At 40.4% G+C, this 24,061-nt stretch overlaps 1 protein-coding gene across 1 annotated transcript in view; it reads right to left on the bottom strand.

Moving 5' to 3' along the window:
- Positions 1 to 799: 799 nt before the first annotated feature.
- LOC118785019 (angiopoietin-1-like) overlaps positions 800 to 24,061 on the bottom strand; it is a 32,086-nt gene continuing 8,824 nt past the window's right edge. Inside the window, exons 2-9 of the mRNA XM_036539545.1 lie at positions 21,538 to 21,693; positions 20,753 to 20,874; positions 19,308 to 19,540; positions 15,635 to 15,762; positions 13,860 to 13,961; positions 11,790 to 11,956; positions 4,184 to 4,314; positions 800 to 960 (exon numbers count right to left, since the gene is read on the bottom strand). Coding sequence (XP_036395438.1) covers positions 800 to 960; positions 4,184 to 4,314; positions 11,790 to 11,956; positions 13,860 to 13,961; positions 15,635 to 15,762; positions 19,308 to 19,540; positions 20,753 to 20,874; positions 21,538 to 21,693 — 1,200 coding nt within the window. The remainder of the gene's footprint in view (positions 961 to 4,183; positions 4,315 to 11,789; positions 11,957 to 13,859; positions 13,962 to 15,634; positions 15,763 to 19,307; positions 19,541 to 20,752; positions 20,875 to 21,537; positions 21,694 to 24,061) is intronic.

Genomic DNA, 24,061 nt, shown 5'->3' with positions numbered 1-24,061 from the left:
AACTGTGCTATCTTCTCTGAAAAGTTTTACTCACATTTGTCAACAAAACTAAACTGTAGAATAAACTCCAGATTACCAGTACAACTTGCTCGTTCCATTAGCATATATATATTACTCTCTCCACACCTTGAAGTGTGAGTTAGTGAAGTGAGTGTATGTGTATAAATGTCACTCTTGTAAAATTTAAGAAACTGTAGGTGTGACTGTGTCATCACACTTCTTAAGAATAAAGTTGTCTTATAGGTGCTTTATACTTGGTATCTCAGGATGTTGCATTTCATAGATATTCAAAAACACGTCTTGCTTTTCACTCTAGCCCATTATGCTTCAGTCTGCTCCAGTGTTTTCAAAAGTTGATGCTTGCCCTACCCAAAAACACTGGACAACACATGGCATTGATATCCCCATTGTCTACATGGAGGCTCTTGCTCTTTCCAAAGTCCTTCAAAACAAGCACAGGAGACGGCGATTTGTACAAGCAATAGAAGTCACGAGGGCAAACTAGACACGAGGGCAGACTCATGTTTCACCGTGACTGGCTGAGAGCCCGCTGTGGTTGTCCACTCCTACAGATCCAGAGCAGAGCTGCAATCATTTAACTGTGTTCTTCAAACTACACTCGTCATCCAAGAAAGCTCTTGAGAGCAAGCCAGTCTGCTTGTGACTCAGTGGAGAGAGAGAGGGTTTTGAGTGATTCCTCCCCTCCAGACTTCCTGGTCATTACATGTAAAGAGGATTCCAGGAAACTTTATCCATGGACCAATGCAGCCAGCTCTTGTAAGTGCAGAGCAGGATTCCCTCAGAAGTCCAGGGGTCGGATCATCATGGTGGTGGCCCTGAGGGAATAGCTGGGGCCCTTGAAATAGTGCCACTTGATGCCATTGAGTTTTCCGACATTCTGTCCTCGCGTGTAGTAGAATCCATTGAGATTTGAAGGACCACAGGCATCAAACCACCAGCCTGAAGAGAGAGAGAAGGAAATATTTCAAATAAAATAATGTACTAATTTGCATTTGTTGTTTGTGGTTTTATTTTAACAACTAGGATTTATTAGTCAATAGAGTCACTTTACTTCCATTTAGGGTGATTGAGTGGCAGAGGGGGAAAAAACAGGGAGGGACAGATGAAAAAACAGGCAGCAAGAGAGAGGAAATGAGAGAACCAATAGATATTGAGAGAAGACAGAGGAAAAAGCCAGAGGGAAAGAAAGTCACAAAGACAAATGTCAGGACCTTAGTGTCATCCAGCTCAAGGTCATCCGCAGTTGCTGAGAGCTGCTGACTGACCACCCCTGAATCTAAACTGTAGCAATAATGCACCAATTCAGTTTATCAATAAACATAACAACCCTATAAGTACCTCTCATACCACTTACTATCCTGCAGCTGGATGACTAGGGAAGGTCAGTAAATATAGAAATGTAGTGCATCACATTGACAACATCAGAGACATCTTATTATTCACTCTGTCACATACAGTATCATCTCCCTGTCAGAGCCAGGTGAGACAGAAAAGGTCACAAAAAGTAATCCACATACTTATGTCCAAATAAACATCTGGCACTGTTCTGCAACTTCTGAAATCCTGGAATCCTGAAATCATGCCCAGTAATCTGTTCTGACATTGGGGGTCATGAGCTGCACCTACATACTGGCATCAACAACGTATTCAGTCCTCGTTCCAAACACATCTCATTTCTGTGTTATAGGTTATAAGTGACTGACAGAGCATGTTGTTTGCTACTTTGGGGTCTATGGCATCCTGGGGGGAATTCAGGGCAAGGGCTGTTATGGAAGAATGCAAATGCGTTATGTTACAAATGATGGAGGAATACAGTTATCGTGACAGGTGAACTACTAAAGTTGATCTGTTGAGGTGTATTAAAATGCTAGCTTGTCTTCGAGAGCAGCACACTTCAGGAGCAGTGCAGTGTGAGAGTGAGGCTTCATGAAGCCCAACATGGATGAAGTCATCATGTGAAATCAGTGACTCACTAATTTGATATATTTAATATTACTTTCTAGTGGGAGTGAGCTGGTTTAATAGGTCATAGAAATTAATGTTTTGCTGCATGTGATGGCGCCAACCATTGTAGTGTCCGCAAAGCTTCACTTTGCCATAACTACTGTTTTATTACAGAGCCTAGTTCATCAAACGTGGCAGAGAGAGTTTACATTAAATTAAATGATCTCTGACTCATTTGCAATATTTTATGGTAAGGACATTTCCAGCCCCGCTCTAAAAGCAGGCATTAGTGTCACTGAGATTTTATGGCAACATGTCTTACTCTTGAACTTCCATGAATTGTTTTGAGGTCATAGTTCCACACATGATTGGGAAAAATACTGGCCGTTACAAAGAGTTAGTTAGAACATTGATCCAAAATGATACTTTGTCAGGAAGACCTTTATTGAAACATGGTCCTTTCCAAGGGGTAAATCAGCATTTCTGGTGAGCAAATACATAGTGTACTGACAGTCGCTGGGTTTTCATGTTTCTCTCTGCTTAGCATCTGACAGGGGTACTGGAGTTACTTAGGTTTCCTGTTGGTTCTCATACGCTGGGTAAACTGTACAATTTCCAAATTTCACATTTATTCCACATGCTCTGTCTTAACAGATCCATGCTTGTTCCCTGTGTGGGCTCTACAGGGAAGCCAAGAACACACAGTACGATGTTACATTGCATTTATTCATCTGGCAGACTGTCTTACCTAGAGGGACAGGCAAAGCAAAGGCACACTTGGTGGAAGTTGAACAGTCATGGCTCCTTTTCTTTTGCATTGTGAATGAGAGACTGCATCAACGCATCATTTTTGTTCATTTGTCAAACTGCGACAAAAGTCCCAGCCCTTGTCAGAGCAAAAACAAGGCCCAAGGACAAAATCCCAACTGTGGCATGTAGCAATCAGACCAAAGAACACCAGTTTGGATTCTGATATATCAAAAGCAGTGTTGAAAAAGATGGTGTCCAAGGAAGCACTGCTCTCTAGATGGCAGTGTGCCATTTTACTGTATAAATGAGGAAGCTTCAAAATATAAAACATTATATTATACAAATATTTCACGCAAATATAATTTAATGCGTGAATGAAATACTCTGGTTTTCTCTGTCCTGTCTCTTTTTGTCACCAGCTGTTCGGATAGACAGCCACATCCAAGCACACAGCCGTTGGAATGCTAGGCATGATTTGCTTTGAGCAGGGAGGCCATCACTGGGTGGATCAGCCTCCTACCAGGGGAGCACAGTGTCACGTTCCACTCAGTACAAACCTGGGGCCCATCTGCTCTGCAAAGTGTGAGAATAGCATATCTTATGGGGATATGCAGACACAGACAGAGAGAGAGAGAAAGGGTGGCACTAATCTATATTTACAAACTGTCCAGGGCCTTTTTTAGATCACAGTTGTTTCCTCTGAAGCACTTGGTGCTCAGCCCTTCAATGTGACCCAGGTGCATTTCAAACCTGGATATGGCTTTAATAGAACATCCAGGGAATTTTTAATGACTCTTGTTACACACTTACGAAATGCATCTCAAGTGACTTCCTCTGCCAAGAATTATAACTGATAGAAAGTCATCCGTGAAGGCTGTTTTGAAAAGCAGCTTTTTTATTCCAACCTTCTTACCTTCACATCTGAGGAAAGTTTGCTTGGATGTATGACGTGACAGTCAAGATAGTTTTGTCTTAGTAGAGAGATTCTGTTGTTCACATTTGTTTTAATAGAATTTCATGACAGCATTGTAGCCTAGTTGGTTTCTGATTTCTACTGAGAGTCCAGCGTGTTGTCCCATATCAGGATACCATCCATTAAATCAGAACTCAAATTAGAATGGGGATTTCCTCTGTAGGAACTTACAGCATTAACCTTACCCCTTCTTACAATTTCAAAAAATGACACATTCAGATAATTTCCTGGCTTTTATTGCCATGCACTCTATATGCAGTTTGCACACTTGCACATAGATGTTGAGGAGCTTGCAAACACCAGCAGGTGTCGCAATACTCAGGGGAACAGGGGACGCAACTTCCTGTGCAAACGTCTTAGTTCTCAAATGGGCATGAATGTAGACCACAATGTTGCACAAGTTATTTCAGGTTTGTATTATATGGTGAAGGAAATTACAGGTTTGTATGAACATTGGGAATTAGACAAAAAAGTTTCAGGATGGCTTTGACTGACCTCCAGTCAGCATGAGGGCACACTTGCAGATGCAGTTGTCATTGTCCACATCCCTTGTGCTGAAGTCCACCCCTTGGATGACCAAGCTGCTCTGTCTGCCTGCAGTTCCACTGTGACTCCTCAGGTACAGCCTGGGAGAAGAGGAGGAGGAGGAGGAAGAGAAGCGTAAGGATACTGTTATGCATCAAGGGAAAACAGCTGTTTTGAAAATTATGTTCTTCCTAAACAGAGTGCCATTAAATAGGACACCTGGGGGGATCAGAATAAAACAGCAATTTGCTGTAGAAACACTAGAAGAAATGTTTGACTTAGCATGTCATCATTAACATCTGCTCCAAGATGTTGCAAACAGGTCAGTAAAAGAGTACAGTACGCATGGGGGAGGGAGCGAAATTACAGACACCCTGAATTAACCAATGAGAAGGCAGCAAAAGCATATTGTTCTCAAGTTCCTGAGCCTAGTTACATATAACAGGTAACATGGTCATTCATATGCACCATGACTTTTTTGCATTAATGTGTTACATTTGGCACTGTCAAAAATGACTGCAGAGGCCAGAGCTGAGAAAGTGCAGCCCCTGTGCCAGGGGCGTTCCATTAGCAGAGGTGATCAATTTAATGTGTACATCTGGAGGGAAAAAATGACCCCTGGGCCTGCAATAACCACAGACACACACACGCCTGCGCGTGCGCACACACACACACACACACGCACACACACATGCACACATACACACAAACACATAAACACACACACACGCACACACACATCTGTAATTTGGACATACAATAAATATTACCAGACTTGTGTTCTTTCTATTATTGATATTATTCTTGAAGCATATTGCACAAAACACATCACAACACTCAACACCCCATGGTGCAGAAGCACACAGCATAGCAAATTACTCAAAATGCAGCACACATGCCTCGTAGATGAATGGTCAGGCCTTTGGAACAGAGCTGAAGAACAATAGCTGCATAACCAGTGTTCTAAAACATCCTGTTCCACAGAATCTTTCTCTGAAGTGTGCAGAAAAGTGTGCACCCTGCCTACAGGGGCAAGGCTTGTTTGCTGTACGTTATTGTATAATAAATCTCAGGTGAGATGGTCCTATTCTGAATCATGAAAACATACATTTGTTTTTAAGAGTAAGATTATTCAATTATTTCATTCAGGCATGATCATGTAGCTTTAGCGAAAAGCCATTAAAGTCCTTAGGGCTTTGGACAGAGAGCAGACGCAGTCATAAACGACGGTGTGCCTGTTCCTCATCAGGTAGCTGTGACGGCTCTCCAGGGCTCAATAGGTGTACATTGCATGGCTTAAGTCACAAGTCATCACTTTGTTTAATCGCAGCCTAATATCCCAGACCACCAATATTGTCATTAATGATTTAACCTACTGGACTGCATTCCGTATGCAATATGTTGTCATAATATACAGCTCTTTATGCTAAATGTGCCTTGCAGTACAAAAGAATTTCAATCTTTTACCTTAAATAAATGTTTTTCAGCTGATCTCTGAAATTATCATGACTTGACTTGAATTTTTATCTAACTTGTAGATTTAATTGTAACCTGAAATACATTTGAATCCTCCTGAAAAAAATCAAAAAATTTCAAAACAAAACCCAAGCAAAGTCTTTATTTGGACAGCTCACATCAAGCCACTAGATTTTATGAGACTCATAATAAAATATTTGGTACTTTCAATCAAATACTTGCTATGGTCTTAATTTTTAACATCAACCCCATTTTATCACCCTAGACCTCTTTTAAGTGGGTAAAAGTGCTTTCATCATAGTCTGTAATGTTGAGCAATACCATTAACCTTTTGTTCAGTGAGAGCAAAAGAGAAAGCTCAAGAAGGAAAATGATCCTTCAGTCTCCAGTTACGCTGGCTTTGCACACAGGTTTGTACATCAGGGACTCTTTCAGTGGAAGCAGTGTTCTTTCCAAAACTCTAAAAATAAAGGAAACGGTGAATAACTCCCCTTCCCCACTGTGAAGTGGTGTCAGACTGAATTTAAACACAGAAACACAGAGACTGTTAGCTCTCACCTGCCCTTGGACGAGGATGGGTTGAGCCTCGCAAAGTTTGTGTGCAGTCGTTTTTCAAGACATCTGGAATCTTTCCATAGTGGCTCATTTGGCAACAATTTCACATTTAAAAAAGAAATTGCAATACTGAAGCATCAATCACTTCCTACAGATTGTTCTCTGCAAGGCTGCATAAAGTCAAATTCATGCTACATGTATGTCATTATTCTCCACTCACCACAAGGAATCAGACAAGTGTTTCAGTGCTTTATGTATAAAGTATTCACATGTGCTTGTACAGTCTGAAACAATGGTGGTTTATAACAGATGCATAGTATAATCAAATTGCTAAAAATGCTAAAAATTATATGCTTAGCAGACATCCTTTTGCATTGCAACTTCCATATTAACTAAGATATTAGCAATCAGCTACAGAAGCTGACCCACCATGGAGTGAAGCCTATGTGTGCACAGTGCACCTCCTGAATCAATATGCCACTCTAATAAATGGTTGCAAATAAGGATTCCAGAAATGGATTCTGATTTCAAGTTCTACTTCCATGGCTATAAGCATGCATCCCTATAGAGAACACATATAATTCTGATTCCTGTAAACACATCTGATAGACTGATTTAAGGTCTATAAGACCCTGTAATGAAAGATTAGTGGAATGTCTACTGCCTTTAGGTGTAGCCAAGTCCTTATAGCTTACTGTAAATTTAACAAAATTTACACTTAAAATTAAGTGTGTGTTCATTTGCATGCACACGTGTGTGTGTGTGGACAGAATCAACTGCCAAGTAAATAAAAATAATACCTTTGCTCTGTCATAATACACACAAGTCTATTAGCAATGGTCTAGTTCTCCAATGAAAATAGCTGACAGCGGTGTTTTGTGGATTGCATATATGCATAAAATGGATTTATATTATGTCAAACTGAGTGTTAAATCCAAGTTAAAATTTCATTTAAGGCATGGTTTATAGTTCTATGAACACACAGTCCCCCTGTAGGGATGCATTTGAATGAGCAATACTGAGGTGAGGCCACTCCTTATATGGGACAGGTGTCTGATTCCCTGCGGTAGTGAATCAGTGTCAGTCAGAACGTGGCAGTTATAGCAGCCCATCTATCATTACACATAATTCAACCCGCCATATTGTGCTGCTGTGCGTTGAAGGTCAACAAAGGTCATTACAGGTACAGCTAACTATCTAGCTTTATAGTGCTGTGTCCCTTCCAGTGGCAAAGCAAGTTTTTTTTTGCTTCCTATTTTTTTTAGTGAACTTCAGTGACTCATGATTATTTTTGCAAAATGACAAAAATGTAACACAACATGTTCTTATATTAGGTAAATTTGTGAGAAAGTGCTGTTGCATTTAAGCCTGAGATAAAACACTAATGCCTACAGGGCAGACAAAAAAGCTTCCAGCAGATCTTTTGATCTGTCACTAGTGCAATGTAGACCTAAAGAGGGAGCGAAAACCAACAAAATCAAAGAGTGAAACACAACAGCCTGGAGACAGAGGAGCACTGGAATGCTTTGCTGTGCCTGACCTGCAAACACGTTTCCCGCAGCGGGTCCACTAAAAAAAATGAATCCTCTTTCACCACCCCGCACAGTGAAGAGGCTTGTCATTACATCACACTCTACTTTTCCTGACAAATGATGAAAAAGCTTAGCTGAAAAAATGTCTTTATCCGGTTCACTGGTCTGCTCTGTGTTCTTTTTAACTTTTACCCTTCATCTTGTGTGAACAGATCACTTAAAATAACAGAACACCTTCTTTGGCCCGTACACAGAATGTGTCTGCTCTTTTTCTTATATATATCATTTCCAGATTAGCACAAAGTGGTTCCTCAGAGTTGCGCCTGGAAATGTAGCGAGATAATTCACTTTCAGTTTATTCAAAGTTAGGTATGCTCCAACTTTTACAGTCTACATTACAGCATACGATACATTCTGTGGTAATGGCTACATTAGTTCTATCTACATGAAGCATTGAGGAAATAGTCCAAAGTACTAAAAACATGACATGACAGCCACACACATTAAACAGCTGCACTATTAAAGCTTTATAATATATTTCATATAGAAAACAAATATAGATTTTAAAGTCCTGTTATGTCACACACTAAATGACATATTCATGAATGCATAAAAAAGATTCAATACAAATTTCCAACAACTATGCGCAAAAATTTAAGTAACTACCTTGGATACATTTGACATAAGGTTGCTGACTCAGGCTCACACATTTATGGATATTTTATAAGACTACCTAAAGCTGCTCCATAACAATGATGAAGCTTACATAGTGAAGAATTTACTGGGCCCCTAAAGAGCCCAAATGAACATGTGTCAGTCTACTATGGTGTCATATAATTCCCTAGCTCCAATCCCATGTTCTTGTCGCGGCTCAGCCAGGGACTCAGGCGCGGACCACGGGAGCGTCGGGTTCCGTGCGTCTTTAATGGAATCGTCAGGCAAAGCGCTAATCCGAAAACAAGCAGGGTCGAAAACCGGGAGACAGACCGTGGACAAAGCGAGGATCGGGAAATCGGAGCAGGCAAGGTCGGGGAACCGGACAGGCAGGCAATCAAGCGAACGAGGCAAGGAGGCAGGCAAAAACGAGGTCAGGGTACAAGCAGGGTCGAGAAACGGAAAACAGGCAGACAGAAGCATAAAGCAAACGCGGGGACGAAACAGGCGAAAAACACTGTGACGAACTAGCAACCGGACAGGGAAAAGCAGGGAACATATAGGGCAAGGCTGACGAGGGGATGGAAAGCAGGTGTGCAGGCAATCAGGCGGGCGGAGACCGGGCGGGGAGCGGGGCAGGAACAACACAAGGAAAACAAAAGCACGACAGCTAAGGAGGCGGAGCACTGACAGTTCTCGATCCTTACATAAGACATTTTCTTTATTTTGAGTTCCATATTGCTGAAGTTACATACTGTTTATTTCCTGCTCATCTGTTGTCAGGCAAGTCTTGTCCTGAATGGGTAGGGTCAACAGTGGTATGAGCTTGTGAGTGGAAGGACATGAGGTCAACTGCTCCTCCTGTCCAGTGTTTTCAAAAATACTTTTTTGGCTGGGCCTCAATGGGATCAAAGCCCATCAAGCATATCCAAAGCGATAGTCAATTTCCAGAGGGGATCTTTCCATTACTGAGTGCAGCGTGGCCAACTAAGCACATTTGGCCCTAAATCAAGAGACATTCTGAGCGAAGAAATAACATCCAGCTTCAGAAGGTGCTAGATTTTCATTTGTCTTCACAAATTGCCACAAGGAAAAACCCTATCATACAGTTCAGATGTTTTATATACACCTAGAAGTACTGAAGCTTGGAGGAAATAAGCTACCCGTCTAGATACACACCACCACTATCCATTGAGGCTTCTGTCAAAAAGTGGCATCTGAATACCAGGGACAAATACCAGGGATTTAGGCATGGGCCAATGGACCAAAAGGTTTAAGCAAACCTCTGCCAAGAAAATAATCAGATGGGCAAAAGCACATCACCCCTGGTCCAGTTCCACAGGGCTCTCTCTCATTTGTTCCAATTATCATGTAGTTTCTCTGAGTCGGGCCTCGCACAAACCCACACACCAGCAAGAGTTACGTGGCAACCAGACTGGAAAGAAATGCATCAACTCCTTCTTTCCCTCTCACACAGTGACGTCGGTGGCGCCTATCTGAATGTCCCCTAAGTCTAAGCATTACAGCCTCAATATAAAAGCGTGAAGGTAGTGATGACTCCAGCCTACCAGACACCTCCATTTCACAGCTGACCAGCACAAGCATGAGGGCTCTTCATATTCCTGGAAGTCACGGAGAGCACAGAGAGTGCTGCAATTCTCAGTATCTCCCAGTCATCATGCATAAGTATAAATGTTTTGGCTAGGAGCTCACTTGCAAGTGCCGTGCAATTATAAACTAATTTCTCTGGAAAGGCGATCATAGATAAAAGATAACAGATGAATTATTACTTTTCTTTGTTTTTTTTAATCATATAAAAGTAGCTAAAACATGATTACACATCAGAGTGTGTCATAAGGTTGTTTATCACAGGACCCTCCCACTCAATATAAAATTGTGAAAGGGAATAGAGCCAAGACTGAGAAAAAAACATAGTTTTACAGTTCTGATAAATTAAAGTAATTGCAATTTAAACTCAGATAAATTAAACTGACCATGAAATTCATAAAATTGCTGATGTCAGATCCCTAGAGTTGTGTAAACAATGATGATGCTTCCCTCCATATCTCTGTAATTTTAAGAGAGCTTTCATAATTTCACACATATCTCATTTCTAATAGGCACTGTAAAACATAACCCATAATTTGGCCAATAGTTTACCTGCCATCACAATATGTTCTGGATATACAACATTAATTATGGGCACTATAATATATAATCCATTTGGAGGACTGCATAAATGCCATACCAATATGTACTGGAGAACAGAAAAATAATTACAGGCACTCTATGTATAACGTGATCCATAATTTCACAATAAGATCCAGTGCTGTTTTTTTTTTTTGCCCTCATTTTTACCACTTTTGATTAATTAGTATAAAAAACAGTGGCATGTGTGAAAAAAGGTCTGTTACATCACACCCAGTGAAAACACTATTATATCGTGCTTCCAGTCTTACTGTATCTTTTCTTTACTACATGTATAATGAATGCAAGCTGGATGCATTTCAGATATAAAAAAGAAGTGTGAAAGTATTACTAGAAGGCATGGCAGTGCCTCTTTGGTTTGTATTGGCCTTATATTCAAGCTATGCTACTGGTCAGTCTTCCCAGAAAGCACAACCTACTGGTAATGCCAGCAGTATCTGAGAATGTAAATATAGCATGGAGATATGCATGTAAATTTAGTTGACAAGGTTCTAATATGCCATTGGATAGAGAGTTCAATAAGCCAGAATTTCTTACATTTGTCTCAGCATGAAATGTTAAAACACATTGCAAAATTCACATATCCACTGCACTGTGTTTTCCTGAATACCATAATTTTTCCAGCATTTTTAGGGTGGTTATTGTGGTAGCGGTCATCTATATTAAAAGTTAGGTGAGATGAAATGAGGCTACATGAAGAGGTTAAATGAGGCTATAACGTAATAATTGCATCATATGGTAATTCATTTGTCAAGTGGAATGCATGTTCCATCAGCAAAGTTACACTGACGTTATGTTTTTACTACTGATAACATAGATATGTATATGAAATATAGCAAAATAACTGATCTCTTCCCAAACTCTATCATTCAGCAACAGAGGACTTCCAACTGCAACACTCAACAGGAAAACCAAGAAAAAAATAACATAAGTAACATTGTAATAGGTAAATGTTATTTATGTTATTATTCAAAACATGCTAATTACAATTAGACTAAATACGCATGACACGTGCTGAGCAAATGGATAACATTGTAAAAACCTGTAATCAATGTAAGTCGCTCAGGATAACAGCATCTGCTAACTGCCAATAATGCAATGTAAAATAATAATGCTGAGCACAAATGCTTCCCACAATCAGTTTTCTGTACCTGTAATTATTCTTCTCACTGCCAATGTGGAACCTGTCATACTGAGAGAAGGCCTGATGTCCATCCCAGTCCATCAGCTCAATCCGCAGGGAATACTGCCTCCTGCTGGTGAGGAGGAACACTAACTCATTCCCCAGCCAGTGTTCTCCAGAGAGACTCCCAAAACCCTGCAACACAACAGAACAAATGATGCAATACGTATGGAATTTCTCTGTAGTTGTTCTCATTTCATGTGGCATAAAACATTCACACCTATGCCTGAGAGGAGGAAATACCAATATAACACATCTTATTGAAATTTTATTTGACCATTTAGCAATTTGTTTTTTTCCTCATCCATTTTACAGCTCGTTAGTTCTCCCTTATTAAAACGTAAGAGAAGCTGGGAGAGGCTGTCTTGAAAAGTGAGAGACCCTGGGATCCTGGCAAACTATACCAGTTTAATCGCTGATACAACACAATGATTTATCACATGGGAATGCAATTAATGTTGTGCAGAAATATGACTGGCTGTTTATAAGTACATAAATTAGAAACAGACAAAAAACACATAAAAAGCACTCATCATTTTTCATCCAATAAAACAATGTGTTTCCTTCTATGATAAACTTAAAAGGAATTTAGCTTTTTAAAGCAATACTGAATATGAATATACACTCTATATCATTTAAACCATTAAAACATCTTTTTTCGTCAGAATTGCTTGCTTGATGGCTTTTGACAGCTGAAAAGGTGCAGGCGGAGTTTTGGAACAAGTGTTTTGTTTTGCAATGGTTTGCAAGACTGGCATTACTCTCCAGTGAACACTTTGATCCTAGTGCATGGCAGGGCCTTGTGTTACAGGGCGTTTGTATGTGTGCGTCATATAAATCCTACAGAGCAGATAGAGCATAAATATCTCTACCACAGCCTAAATGAATCTGACTTCCCATTTCTAATCCTACAGTAACTGTTTATTCAATCTGTCCTTTTTTTTGCTCTTTCTTTCACTACACCTCTGGAAACTGGGCTCTTTCTGTGTGCCTTCCTGTCAATTGTCCTGCGGTACTTGCCCAGATTGTTGATTCACACGCAAACCAGCATGCTCCAGATATTCATTTTCATATTTTTTGGATCTGCTCTGGATGAAAATGTTTGTATTTATTGTTGCTCTGCTTTACTCAGTAAAGACAGCCAATTCACAAAATAATGATATGTCAAAGTGTGTTATGTGCATATTTCCATTTCTGGACACCTGGGATGTTGTGAGAATGGGAATCAGATGAGGTTACAAATAATCATCATAACATGGCACAGCACCCTTTCAATGTGATGATCACAATATTCAATAAACCTGAAATTTGCATTATGGTAAAACTGTTGTGATACTGTATTTGGCACTCTCCCAGACATAGTCACACAATATGCAATTACTAACCAGGGTTTTCAGTATAAATTTCATTTTTATAGAACAGCTTCATCTGATATAATTATTCCATAGCCTGTCTGTGCTTCGGATCAGAAATCTTGAATATAGACTTGAGAGCTACACAGTCCGTTGACCACATAAAAATAAGCTAAAATGAGACATATAGACAGTATTATAGCAATGAAAATCTCCAATGAATCAGGTCTAGAAAAATTTGTAAAAGCTTCTCTCCATTTCCATAGTTTCAACACATCAACCTACTGCAAAACAAGGACACCTCTTTTAAAGACATTTTATAAATGTAATTACGCAGATTGTCATAAAGCACATCACAGTGTAAGGGAGACTATCCTTTAAATGAATGATAAAAAAGCTTTGTTCACTGTTATTTTATCACTCTTTTTAGCTTGATGCTTATTGACAGCTACTGGCCGATCAGTGACTATGTTTTTGTGATTCCTGTGGTATGTATTTAATATACCATTGTTGCCTTGTAGGCTTCAATGACTAAGACTATCTGCCAAATGAATAGTAAAATAAAAGAGTATAGTTCATTCATTTTGGACTACAGTGTATCACACTGGAAGTGCCACAACCCTTTTTTTACCCCCAGAGCCCTCTGGACTGATGAAAGCATGAGAAAAGTCCCTCCACTTGCTCACCATCTTGTACTCTTTCCAGGTCCTGTGGAAGTCCACGCTGCCATCCTGTCTGCGCTGCAGCACCGTCCACCCTCCTCCCGCACCCTCCATGTTACAGTACACCTGCAGAGACAGGGCACTAGGCTGAAGGAGGTTGCACTGCAAGCACTAGGAACACAAGTGTAAAGCTTCAGGAACCCCAAAATTGATGGAGCTATCAAATGACATTGATGTCTCACTGATCTGCGCCAGTCATAGTCTTTAGGAGGGCCAACCCAATCATGACATTGACAAAGCCCTGCTCTCCATTCACTAAAACTTACCATTCATATGCCTTCCATGCCAATGGGGGATATTCACTTTTTTAAATAGGGTCAGATGTTATTATAGGTTATATTATTTGTTTATTTATTTACGTTATTATAGTCCAACCTCCATTGATTGACCCAGCGAACCCATTTATTTTTGGTTCCGTATCAATGCCTGAATGGTTGGCACCAAGGAGAGGCCTCCAGCTATTATGTGGTAAGATACATCAGTCTTGAATTCTCAATTCCACATCATAGATATCATGCACTTGAGATGACCTTGGTGAGATGACTTTGTCTGGTGCAGAGACTGCAGCGCTAATTTTACGCCTCTTTGTCCTCTTGTAGATAACTATGGTTATGCTCTGCTCTGCTAGCATCAAGTTTGTTCCTTTCAGCTAACAAGAGACACAGCACAATAAAAGCTGTTACTGTCTATGAAGAGATGGCAGATGGAAGCGATGGAACCTGGTGCATAACATACTGTATGGCTCACATTTAATGTGAGCCCAGTTGTGCGGTGTCCATTCTGCATGGCAAAATCCTCTCTGAGTGTGACCCTCGACCTCAAACATGAGCAGGTGATTCCTTTCATATATGCCTCAAAGATCTGATTTGCCTTCTGACCATGCCCCCAGTAACCCCAGAGTTGGTTCTTCTGGTTCTCATTACATTTTAATTGCTGCTGCCACTATACTCATTTCAAGCAATTTGTCTCTCCTTACATTTCCTCAGGAAATCAGGTCAGTGAGTCGTAGTTAAAAATGACCGTGTCCAATATAATCCACACCTCTCTCGAGCTGGTGAGCCTCATTTAAACCTGAGTTTAATTTAATTGGGTATAATGTTTTATATTTAGCAGGTATAGCTTGGTCATTCTAAGGTATCATCTGTACCTTCCTCTCTGGTTGCAGAGTACCTGGTAGGTATGAGGATGGAATCTGGCAGGCTAGCCCAGCACAGCTGAGAATGCTACAGAGGTGCTGGTGCCATTAGGGAGGCCTCACTAGCAGAACCAGGCAACGAATTCACTGCCAAAGGGTCTGTGGTCTGGCAGCACCTCTCTTTGGAGCTAAGCATCTGCTGCTTTGACCTTCCAAGCGCTGTGCTGAACCAATTCAAGCCTGCTGTACTGCACCTCACCTTTGGGAACTATATTCATGCCCTTGAGCTACAGTTCCACTGTACTATACAGCAGTTAATCTAGAAAAAACAGTGGTATGAATGAGGTGTAAATGTGTAAATGGTGTACGACTATAGGTATTAGCAGTGAGAGCCTGTGCTAAAAAAATTGTTTGACAAGTAAAATATTAATGATGCCCATGCTAATAATAATAAAACAAGAATCAGACCAATAACAATAATAATTTTAAGAAGTAAAAGACATCAATGGTTAGTTGTTCTTCAATATTTGACTTGACTTGGCTTGATAATCATTATTTGCATCATTAATTAAAAGATGTCATGTTGTAGCCAGACAATGCCCACCTTTTTGGTCTCCTGCGTGCTGATATGAATGGTATAAATGCCACTTTTATTGAAGCCAGCGCGGAGAAGATCAGCACAGTCTTGAAACTTTCTCTCCTCTTCTATTCGCTTGGAGATGTTTGGAACAACTGTACAAAAACAGAAGGTATATCAAGATTGTCTCCATAGCTAAGCTAGAGTTAAGTTTTATGAACCCCAAAATGGTTGATGCTATCACATGCTATCAGTGACTTGAATTGTTTTGAAACAATCATAGCGCTTTGGAAGTCAATGTGATTTAATCGGGTCATACAGGTCAGTGATGGACAACACAAGGAACATGGACCATTATATGTTTCATGACATTATATTCTTTTCTGTCTGATTACATAAGACAAATTTGTACTCACAGAGTTTCCAGGACAGAATTTATAAGATATTAACCATAGATTAACATGGTATAAAAGCGTCATTACAATTTATTAATGAAAACATTATATATGTGGCATACAGCTGTAACTTCTGTTACAACATGCTCAGAAATATCCAGTATTAAGACTGCTGAGTAGATTGGAGCTCCTGAATGGCTCAGTCAGCAAGGCACTCGTTTTAAGTGCCAGCTCAGCAATGTAGTCCAGATTCATGCCCAGCCATGTCATCAGCTGAAAATAGCTGGGAGCTCACAGCGGTGGAAGAAATTTGCTTCATTCTGTCAGGGATAGCAGTCGGTAGGTCAGCCAGGGTTTCCTTGTCAAGAGAGTTGTGAGTTGCTCGGATGAGGTCAGAGCCTATCCTCCAGTTGGCACTCACTTCAGTGTGGAGCACTGTGTGACTGGTAGTGCAAAGGATAGCTGTTGGCTGCATGCGAGTGTATCTGAGGATTGCATTTGTCTCGCTTCAGTGCTCCTGCACGAATGCAGAGGTTGTTGTGGTGAGACAAGCATGATGTACAACTGGCGATTCAAACCAGGGTTAAATAAAGGGGAGCAAGAATAAAATAAACTGCCATATATCTCACATGCCAATAGTCTAAACCACTGTGATCTAATTCAGATACTTCAAGTTTACAACACTAAGGGTCTTATTTCAATAAATAAAATCAATCAGTCAGTTGTCAAAATGGGATCTGACTGCACACAAAGGTTCTTAACTTTCCCGTAAAACCCTAAGGATGCAAAAAAAATGTGGTTTAAAACAAAAAACTTGTCAATCACGTGAAATATTTCCCGAGATAAGAATAAGGGAAAGTAACTTTGACAGATATTTCAAAGTATCAGCTGAAAACCTGCGGGTGATTATAGCTGTAATATTTTGAAAACAAGCAGTGGCTGAAGCTCTAAATGAAACATTTCAACTTCCCACAATAACAAGTTGGTCACATTTAACCTGAAAATGGTAATTATGTTGATATGCCTCTCTTAATTGACAGCAAACTTCAGCTTTTGCAACTTTGTTTTTACTGTGTGGTTTTTTTTTTTTTTACCATTTTTACCAGATCTGAATAGTGAATATCTGAACATCTGAACAGTGAAACCTGTCTCTATTGCTCAAAGAGGGCTTTGATCCCTGCTCTGATCTAAAAGGACTTTCGAAGAATGAGCTTTTTGTCAGACAGGCAATTTCTACCATTACAGCAGAATATTGAGTGTCAGCAATGGAGCTATCCTGCTGGGACAGGCAGACATAATGTACTCTCATGCTGTGGAGACTGCAGAGATAGGGGATTCCACACCAACAGGTGATTTTTTATTGGATAAAAGGTTGCACATTCCACCCCTGCCGCTGTCTCTCATGGCTGTCCCTCCACTGTGGGATCACACTTGGTTTGAATGCTGTCACATTGCTTGCCAATTTTCCCCCAAAGTCGGTTCTCATGTGCCATGCCCCAGAAATCATTCATTTTGCAGAGATTTTGATGTGGATACACAATATGACAACCAGGGCCATTATAAACAAAATGTTTCGGGTGGATTTTGATGTACGAGCATTTCTGCCCAGCTGCAGAACACCACATACTGGGAAACCCCGGGGGTCGAATTTAAGGGACAAAAATAAGATAAATTGAACAACTTAGTTAAAATATGTCTCAACCTGTCTCAGAGATTAACCAGATTGATAAACCAGGTTCCTGGCAAAATACATGTTTGCAAAAACAATTTTAAGAACTTAGTGCTGAGAATATATTCATACACTGGTCTTTCTTTATGGATGTGCATGTCCCTGCTCAGCTGGGACTCGTCTACAGTGTGGGGTTCATGTGAAAAGGACAGCAGACTTAAAAACATTTCTATAAATGAATGCACTGCACCATATGGACACAAGCTCTTTCCAAACTGAGAAACTGCCCCACGATGAGCCTTTAGTAGTGTTCTTTGGGTCCTTGTGGATGCTGCTGAAGGGGTTTCTGACATGTGCAGTGCCCAGGGAAGGAAACAGCTCTGAAATGCACTGACCTCATAGATTGAACAGAGGACTCTGAGGAGAGGAGAATGCAATGTCACTTTATGAAACCAAGATGAGGCAGACAGTAAGGTGCATGCCTGCGTGGCACCACATCCTGCCACATTCTGTGCAATATTATATCAGGATCAAACACATGACTGTCACGTACAAAGTCCATTGCTCTTAAATTTCCATTTAGGCTGAGCAAAATGCATGTTCTCTATTAATATTTCAGTAATAATTGCAAGTACGCTGTAGAGTCTGTCTTTGTAGACACTGATTCATTTGTCCACACCAAATGTGAAAATAATAATTATGCATTATTTAAAGTCTCTTGAGAAGAAAAAATGAAATGTCCAAAGATAAATGATAGCCAGACCATTGCTGAGATTTTTTTTAATTTTAACAACTCTTTTTAGCAAACACTGATCATTTTCCCAAGTCTAGCTAACACTTACTCACACACTGTCAAAGTCAATGATGTTTTGAATTCCCAGAGATTATCATACAATTCAAAACATATGATAAATTATATGTATGACACTGCATTTAATCCAATTTAGTCAAAATTACACAGGTTAAAAGTGGTGGGTGGCGAAGTGACCCTGAAGAAACCACACCATATTAAAGAGTTCAGTAAACAAATGACCTCATTAGATAGCCCTGCCCCAGTGCTCTACTGCTCAAACTTAAGTCTTCTTTCTCACATTTCCTTTATGAGGAGATGCAAAGGAAACACAAACAGCATGACACAATTTAATTCAGTCCAAATCTACTTAACTATTAATTCTGAGTCTTTCAACAGACATGGTGTCACAACAAACACACCCACATCTAAGATTCATATACACACACACACACACACACACACACTCACCTATGCAAAAAATCCAGGTCTATAAATGTGTTGTTTCACAGAACACAGAGACATGGAGAGAAACTGAGTACTGATAGTACAGATTTATTATCTGAAACCATAAAAATTGGTCACAAGATACTCAATATGTGGGGAATGCATAGCCTGGTAAGTCTGGAGGATGTGAAAAGTAGTGATTGAAGAATGAGTCTTCATGGACCCCACTGTGGATGGAATTGCCATGCGCTCTCAATCATTGACTTGTATAAACCCATACAAAGATTTGTTCACATCAGTGAGTCAAGGTTGGCATAGGATAGCTACACCCATTTTGAGAGTTTGTAAGGCTGTTGCTTAGGGATGGACAGAAATGGACCTATAAGGGCCACAACATACCTCCATCCCGGGAGCAGAGACTGAGGAGGCTGCTGACTGTGTCCATCAGTGCCTGTTGCTGCTTCTGGAGAGCGGTGTTGTTCCCCGTGGCCCGGTCCAGCTGGGCCTCCAGTTCCTGGATCACGCTGCTCTGCCTTCCTACCAGCTTCTGAAGGCTGTCTTTCTCCTCCCGCATAGAGTCCAGCTCCTCCCGGTGCCGGGACTCCATCTCCTGCATCTTCTGCTCCAGAAACCTGGTCCAGATGGCCATCAGTGAGTCAATCCCTACAATCACTTTCCTACTGTGGAGCTGGAATCAGGCTGACTCATATACCGCTTTCTCACTGGAGAGCTGGAACCAGACGGGCTCATTACACTTTACTCTCTGCTTTAACACTGGAACCAGTCTGACATGACTGTCTGCACTGTGCTTCCTGTCCAGTACTGAGATGCTGAGTAAAATGAATTCCATGTCATTTCCATCTACCAGCTTCTTTGCGGTGATCTGAGGTGATTGTGGAACATTAAGTTAATACCTAAGTTTATTCATAAACCAAATATAACCAAGACGTTGATGTTATGACAATATGGTTACAGACTAGGGACAAGACTATGGGTACAATTTCATGTTAACAATCAATAAAGTCATTCCTCATGACTTCAGAAAACAAATGCAATATAATTGTATTTTTAATGACACACTTCAGAAATAGGCATAGATAAGCACATCTGTCTGATCAAAAGAGTTTGGATTGTCTTGGAAAATAAAACTAATTCAAATGTATTAATTCTACTGAAGAAAACTGCTGTAGGTCATTTGTGTGCATGCAGGAAAGAGGCTGAGTTTACATGTCCCACTGTTTCCCTTTTAGTCAGACATTCAGCTCTTTGCAATGCCAAAAGTAACTCTATTAAGAGCATATGATGGAGACTGCTCTACATTATTTTTTATGTAATCTCCACAGTACATTTCACAGATAAATGTTATTCCATGAGCTATGGAAACATAAATTGTAACTAGAAGTGTTTTGGTCAATTGTATTTCCCTTCATGAAGGGTTTACAGACAAATACAAACTTTATTTTATTCTCCCAAAGAAATGCCTTGTTATATTGTGAAGGAGACAGTGTTCTTTTATCTGTGCATTTATCAAGCCAATTAAAAGGTCGGCCCTCTTAATGGGCTGACCTTTAATCATGTTTTCCACCATTCATCATTAACTGGGCCACTCTCCTTTTCATCCCAATTACTTGTTGTTAAAAATAGCTCTCAGGCATTTCTTTATCTTCATAGCCACTGCGCTGTAGCCCATATTTGGGTAACAGTGAGACTAAATGGGTTCAAATGCCTCTGAGAAAGTGCAAGAGATCTCGACTTTACACTACAACCAGCCTCCTAAAACTCAGAAAGAGGGCTGCACAGTACAACACCACGCGCTCGCAGTTTTGTACGAGTGTGGGTTTTACCCGTTCTTGTCGTGAAGCTTGCTGATTTCATTGGTTTGTTCCAGGAGCTGTCTCTCCAGCTTGTTGGTGGACAAGGAGTTCTCCAGCAGCTGTATTTCCAGCCTCGAAGTCTGATTCAAAACCTGCCACAGACAAACAGCATCAGTAGTTTCTCAGTTTTGTCTCTACTGGAGTAGTCAAGAGCAGACCTTAAAGGGAATCTATGGATGCTACTTGAAATAACGTGATCCAGATTTTTGCACTACAATCAGCAATCACACACACAGACAGACATACACTAACAAACATACACAAACAAATGCTTTGCTAATTTCCCAAACACATACTGTTATTCAGAGTTACTTAACAAGGGTGTCAGAAGTTGTTTCTTTATGTTATCAGGCCAATCATTGTGTATTTTGAGGCAAAAAGTACCAGCTGAATCCAATAATTGCAATATAATTTCTGTACCATGAAGCAGCTTAAGTACAAATAAGCCTTTATGGACACAGCATCAGTCTGTCCATTGATCTATTTATGCAGAAACTCCAGTATAATATGCCAAGCATAATAATGAAATCCATCATGCTGTTTTTGCTTATGTGCTTTTCATATTTGCTTATATGTTTTTAGAAACATTTTAGATATTGATCAAACATTTTGGACATTTTCTCACAAATGTGAGAGGGACAGTGAGCACTGCCCATGCACTTTTATCTGTGGACTTCAGGGTGACGTACTGTGGAATGTGTGAGTGAACGGGGCATGGAGCATGTCCCCTGGGGCAGTTGGGGAGAGAGCAGTACCTGCGTCTCCACATCGGTGAGTTTTCTCGTCTGCTCGGCGGTCTGGGACAGCAGGTTGGTTCCCATCTGAAGCATGGCAGCCGTGTGGTTGTGCACCGCGCTCTGCTGCAGCTGTGCCAGCTCCGTCCGCATGCTCTCTCTCAGGGAGCTCTCGATCTGAAGCACATACCACACGCATGGGAGCGCGGAGGGGGTCGCAGCAGGGGAAACTGCACCATGCGTTCACCGCCAAGCAGCGTGCAAAGCAGGCCAGCCTCTTTGTTTCCTGGCTAAGTTGAACAGTTTTGCTTAGGCACTTCAGACAAGGAAGCTTAGAAGAATGTAGCCATATACAACATGGCCAAACTTCATCGAAGAAAGCTGTTTCAGGTTTGGGATTTCACTTTAAAAAATAAAGCAATGGCAAAGAGGCTGCACATAGACTGCTTGAATGTAGTCTGCCAGTTGGCAAGAAACCACTATGTCAGTGAAGTACATTTAAGAGATAGTGTAGTGCAAATATGTAACATAGCTTCCTGCTAAACTCCTACAAATAAATAGCTGTCATAAATCATTACTGTCTCACTGTAATATCCTCTTAGGGGTTTACCCTGTCATTGTTTCAGTTGCAATCAAAGGTGGCCTTTAAAAAGTCTGGCTGTGAAACCTGTTGAAGTACAAACACAACTTTAAGGGCAATCCTTTTCAAAATCCACACTCCAGTGCAAATGGACCAAAAGAACATACAGCATTATGGCATCCAAGTTGGTCTGCTTGCATTCTCAAAAATAATGTGTGTATATTATTCTCCAACTAATATCACGGGTAATGAATGATTGAAGGATAAAATCAAATCAATGGTTCAAAGAAAGTTTTTTTGAAAAATAGCATTTTGACTTTTGTCAGAGACAATTTGTCAAGACAATTTCTGTTACACAAAAAATTACATAAAAATCTCAGAAGTCCCATCATCACTGCAATTCTTTATTATGAGAAAGTCAGACAAGGTGAGGAGGTTACACAGGGTCCCTGCTGAATCCTAAGGGCTGTTTCAGAAACATTTTTAACACAAGACAGCAGGAACCAGTGGTAAAATGGGTACCAAAACAATAACCTTTTAATAAAGGAACATGACACATGTCTTCTCTGGACACATTCTTAAAGAGTGATACCTCTCCTCACCATGGTGGCTATTTTTTTTAGTGAATGCACAAAATTCAAAATACAAATGAATGTTTCCAGATTCTATTGGATTGGAGCTAGAGAAAGTGTTATACAATTTAAAAAAAACAGGTCACTCAAGTATTAAAATATGCTGAATGCCTGTTGGCAAAAGGTTGCCACAGAGCTACAGTTCTGCTCATCATTCATGCAATACCCTGTCAGTCTTTCAGTCAGTGGGTCAGTAGATGACCTCATTCTTGTCACACCCCCTTTGTGGGTTTACCCTGTGCTGGTGCAGTAATTTCTGCATTGAGGCAGCAATGTGGTGCAGCAAACTGAGATGGCAGTGTGGTACAGTGGGGTAGCAGAGAGGTGTAAGTGGGGCAGCAGCAAAATAAACCCTAACACAGACTCATCTTGTTACCTGAGGGTTATAGATTCCAAACTCAAATGGGCCACTCAAAGTAAGGCATTTAACCTTATCACTTTCAGCTACTATCTAACTGCAAGTAGAAAATAATTGGGGGGAAAGCAAATAAATTATATAATGTAATTTGGTTACCGTATCAGTCAGGGTCTTCAAAATGAGGCTCCTGCTGTCCTGACCTAACTGGAGAATAACCTAATTTACAAGATCAAGAATTTAGCCTTGAATGTGAATTTATACTACAAATACTTCAGAGCAGAGACAGGAGCAGAATATTATGCACAGCAGATTTTTGTTTACATGTTCATTAGCCTGCAGTATATCCAAAATGGCTGCTATACTTACTGCTCTGTGATAATCCGTCATTCTTAGAACTGCTGTCCAGACGAGAATGTTCTCACTTTATCGCCACAGCAGAATGAAAAATCACGCACACTGTCATCGGGGCGTATGGTACATCTTGAGTGACTTAAACAATTTCTGAAATTTGTCACAGCCATTTTGGTCAGTGTTTACCCTTTTCCAAGTGCATCAAAGCCAGAGAGCTTTCCTGTTATTGTGAAAGGAAGATGCGTTACAATTTTCACATCAAAATAATGGCCCCTGTGTCTCTCACAGCAGCCCCGCAGACAGACCTGGTCTGTGTAACACTTACTGGAAGTGCTCTGTCGAATTCTATTTATCTCTCAGACCCTATGTGGGCTGGACTGCTTCTCACTAAGATTGAGAACAACTTGAGGAGATGAATGGATGCAGTTGGGAGCAGGCTATTTAAGTCTAAAACATCACTGATTTCCACAACATTGCTGTCAAAAGGGAACTACATCTTTAGCATTCCCCTAAAGGCAAGTTTGAAAAAAATATCATGTAAGAGCAGATGAAGGATTTTTTCAGATGTTAATAAAAGCACTGCAGAAGATTAACATGTTATAATGTTTGAATTACAATAAATAG

Source organism: Megalops cyprinoides, chromosome 10, assembly GCF_013368585.1.
Source record: "Megalops cyprinoides isolate fMegCyp1 chromosome 10, fMegCyp1.pri, whole genome shotgun sequence".
In the NCBI taxonomy this organism is placed as follows: Eukaryota; Metazoa; Chordata; class Actinopteri; order Elopiformes; family Megalopidae; genus Megalops; species Megalops cyprinoides.
This window is presented reverse-complemented; position numbering and strand designations above follow the sequence as displayed.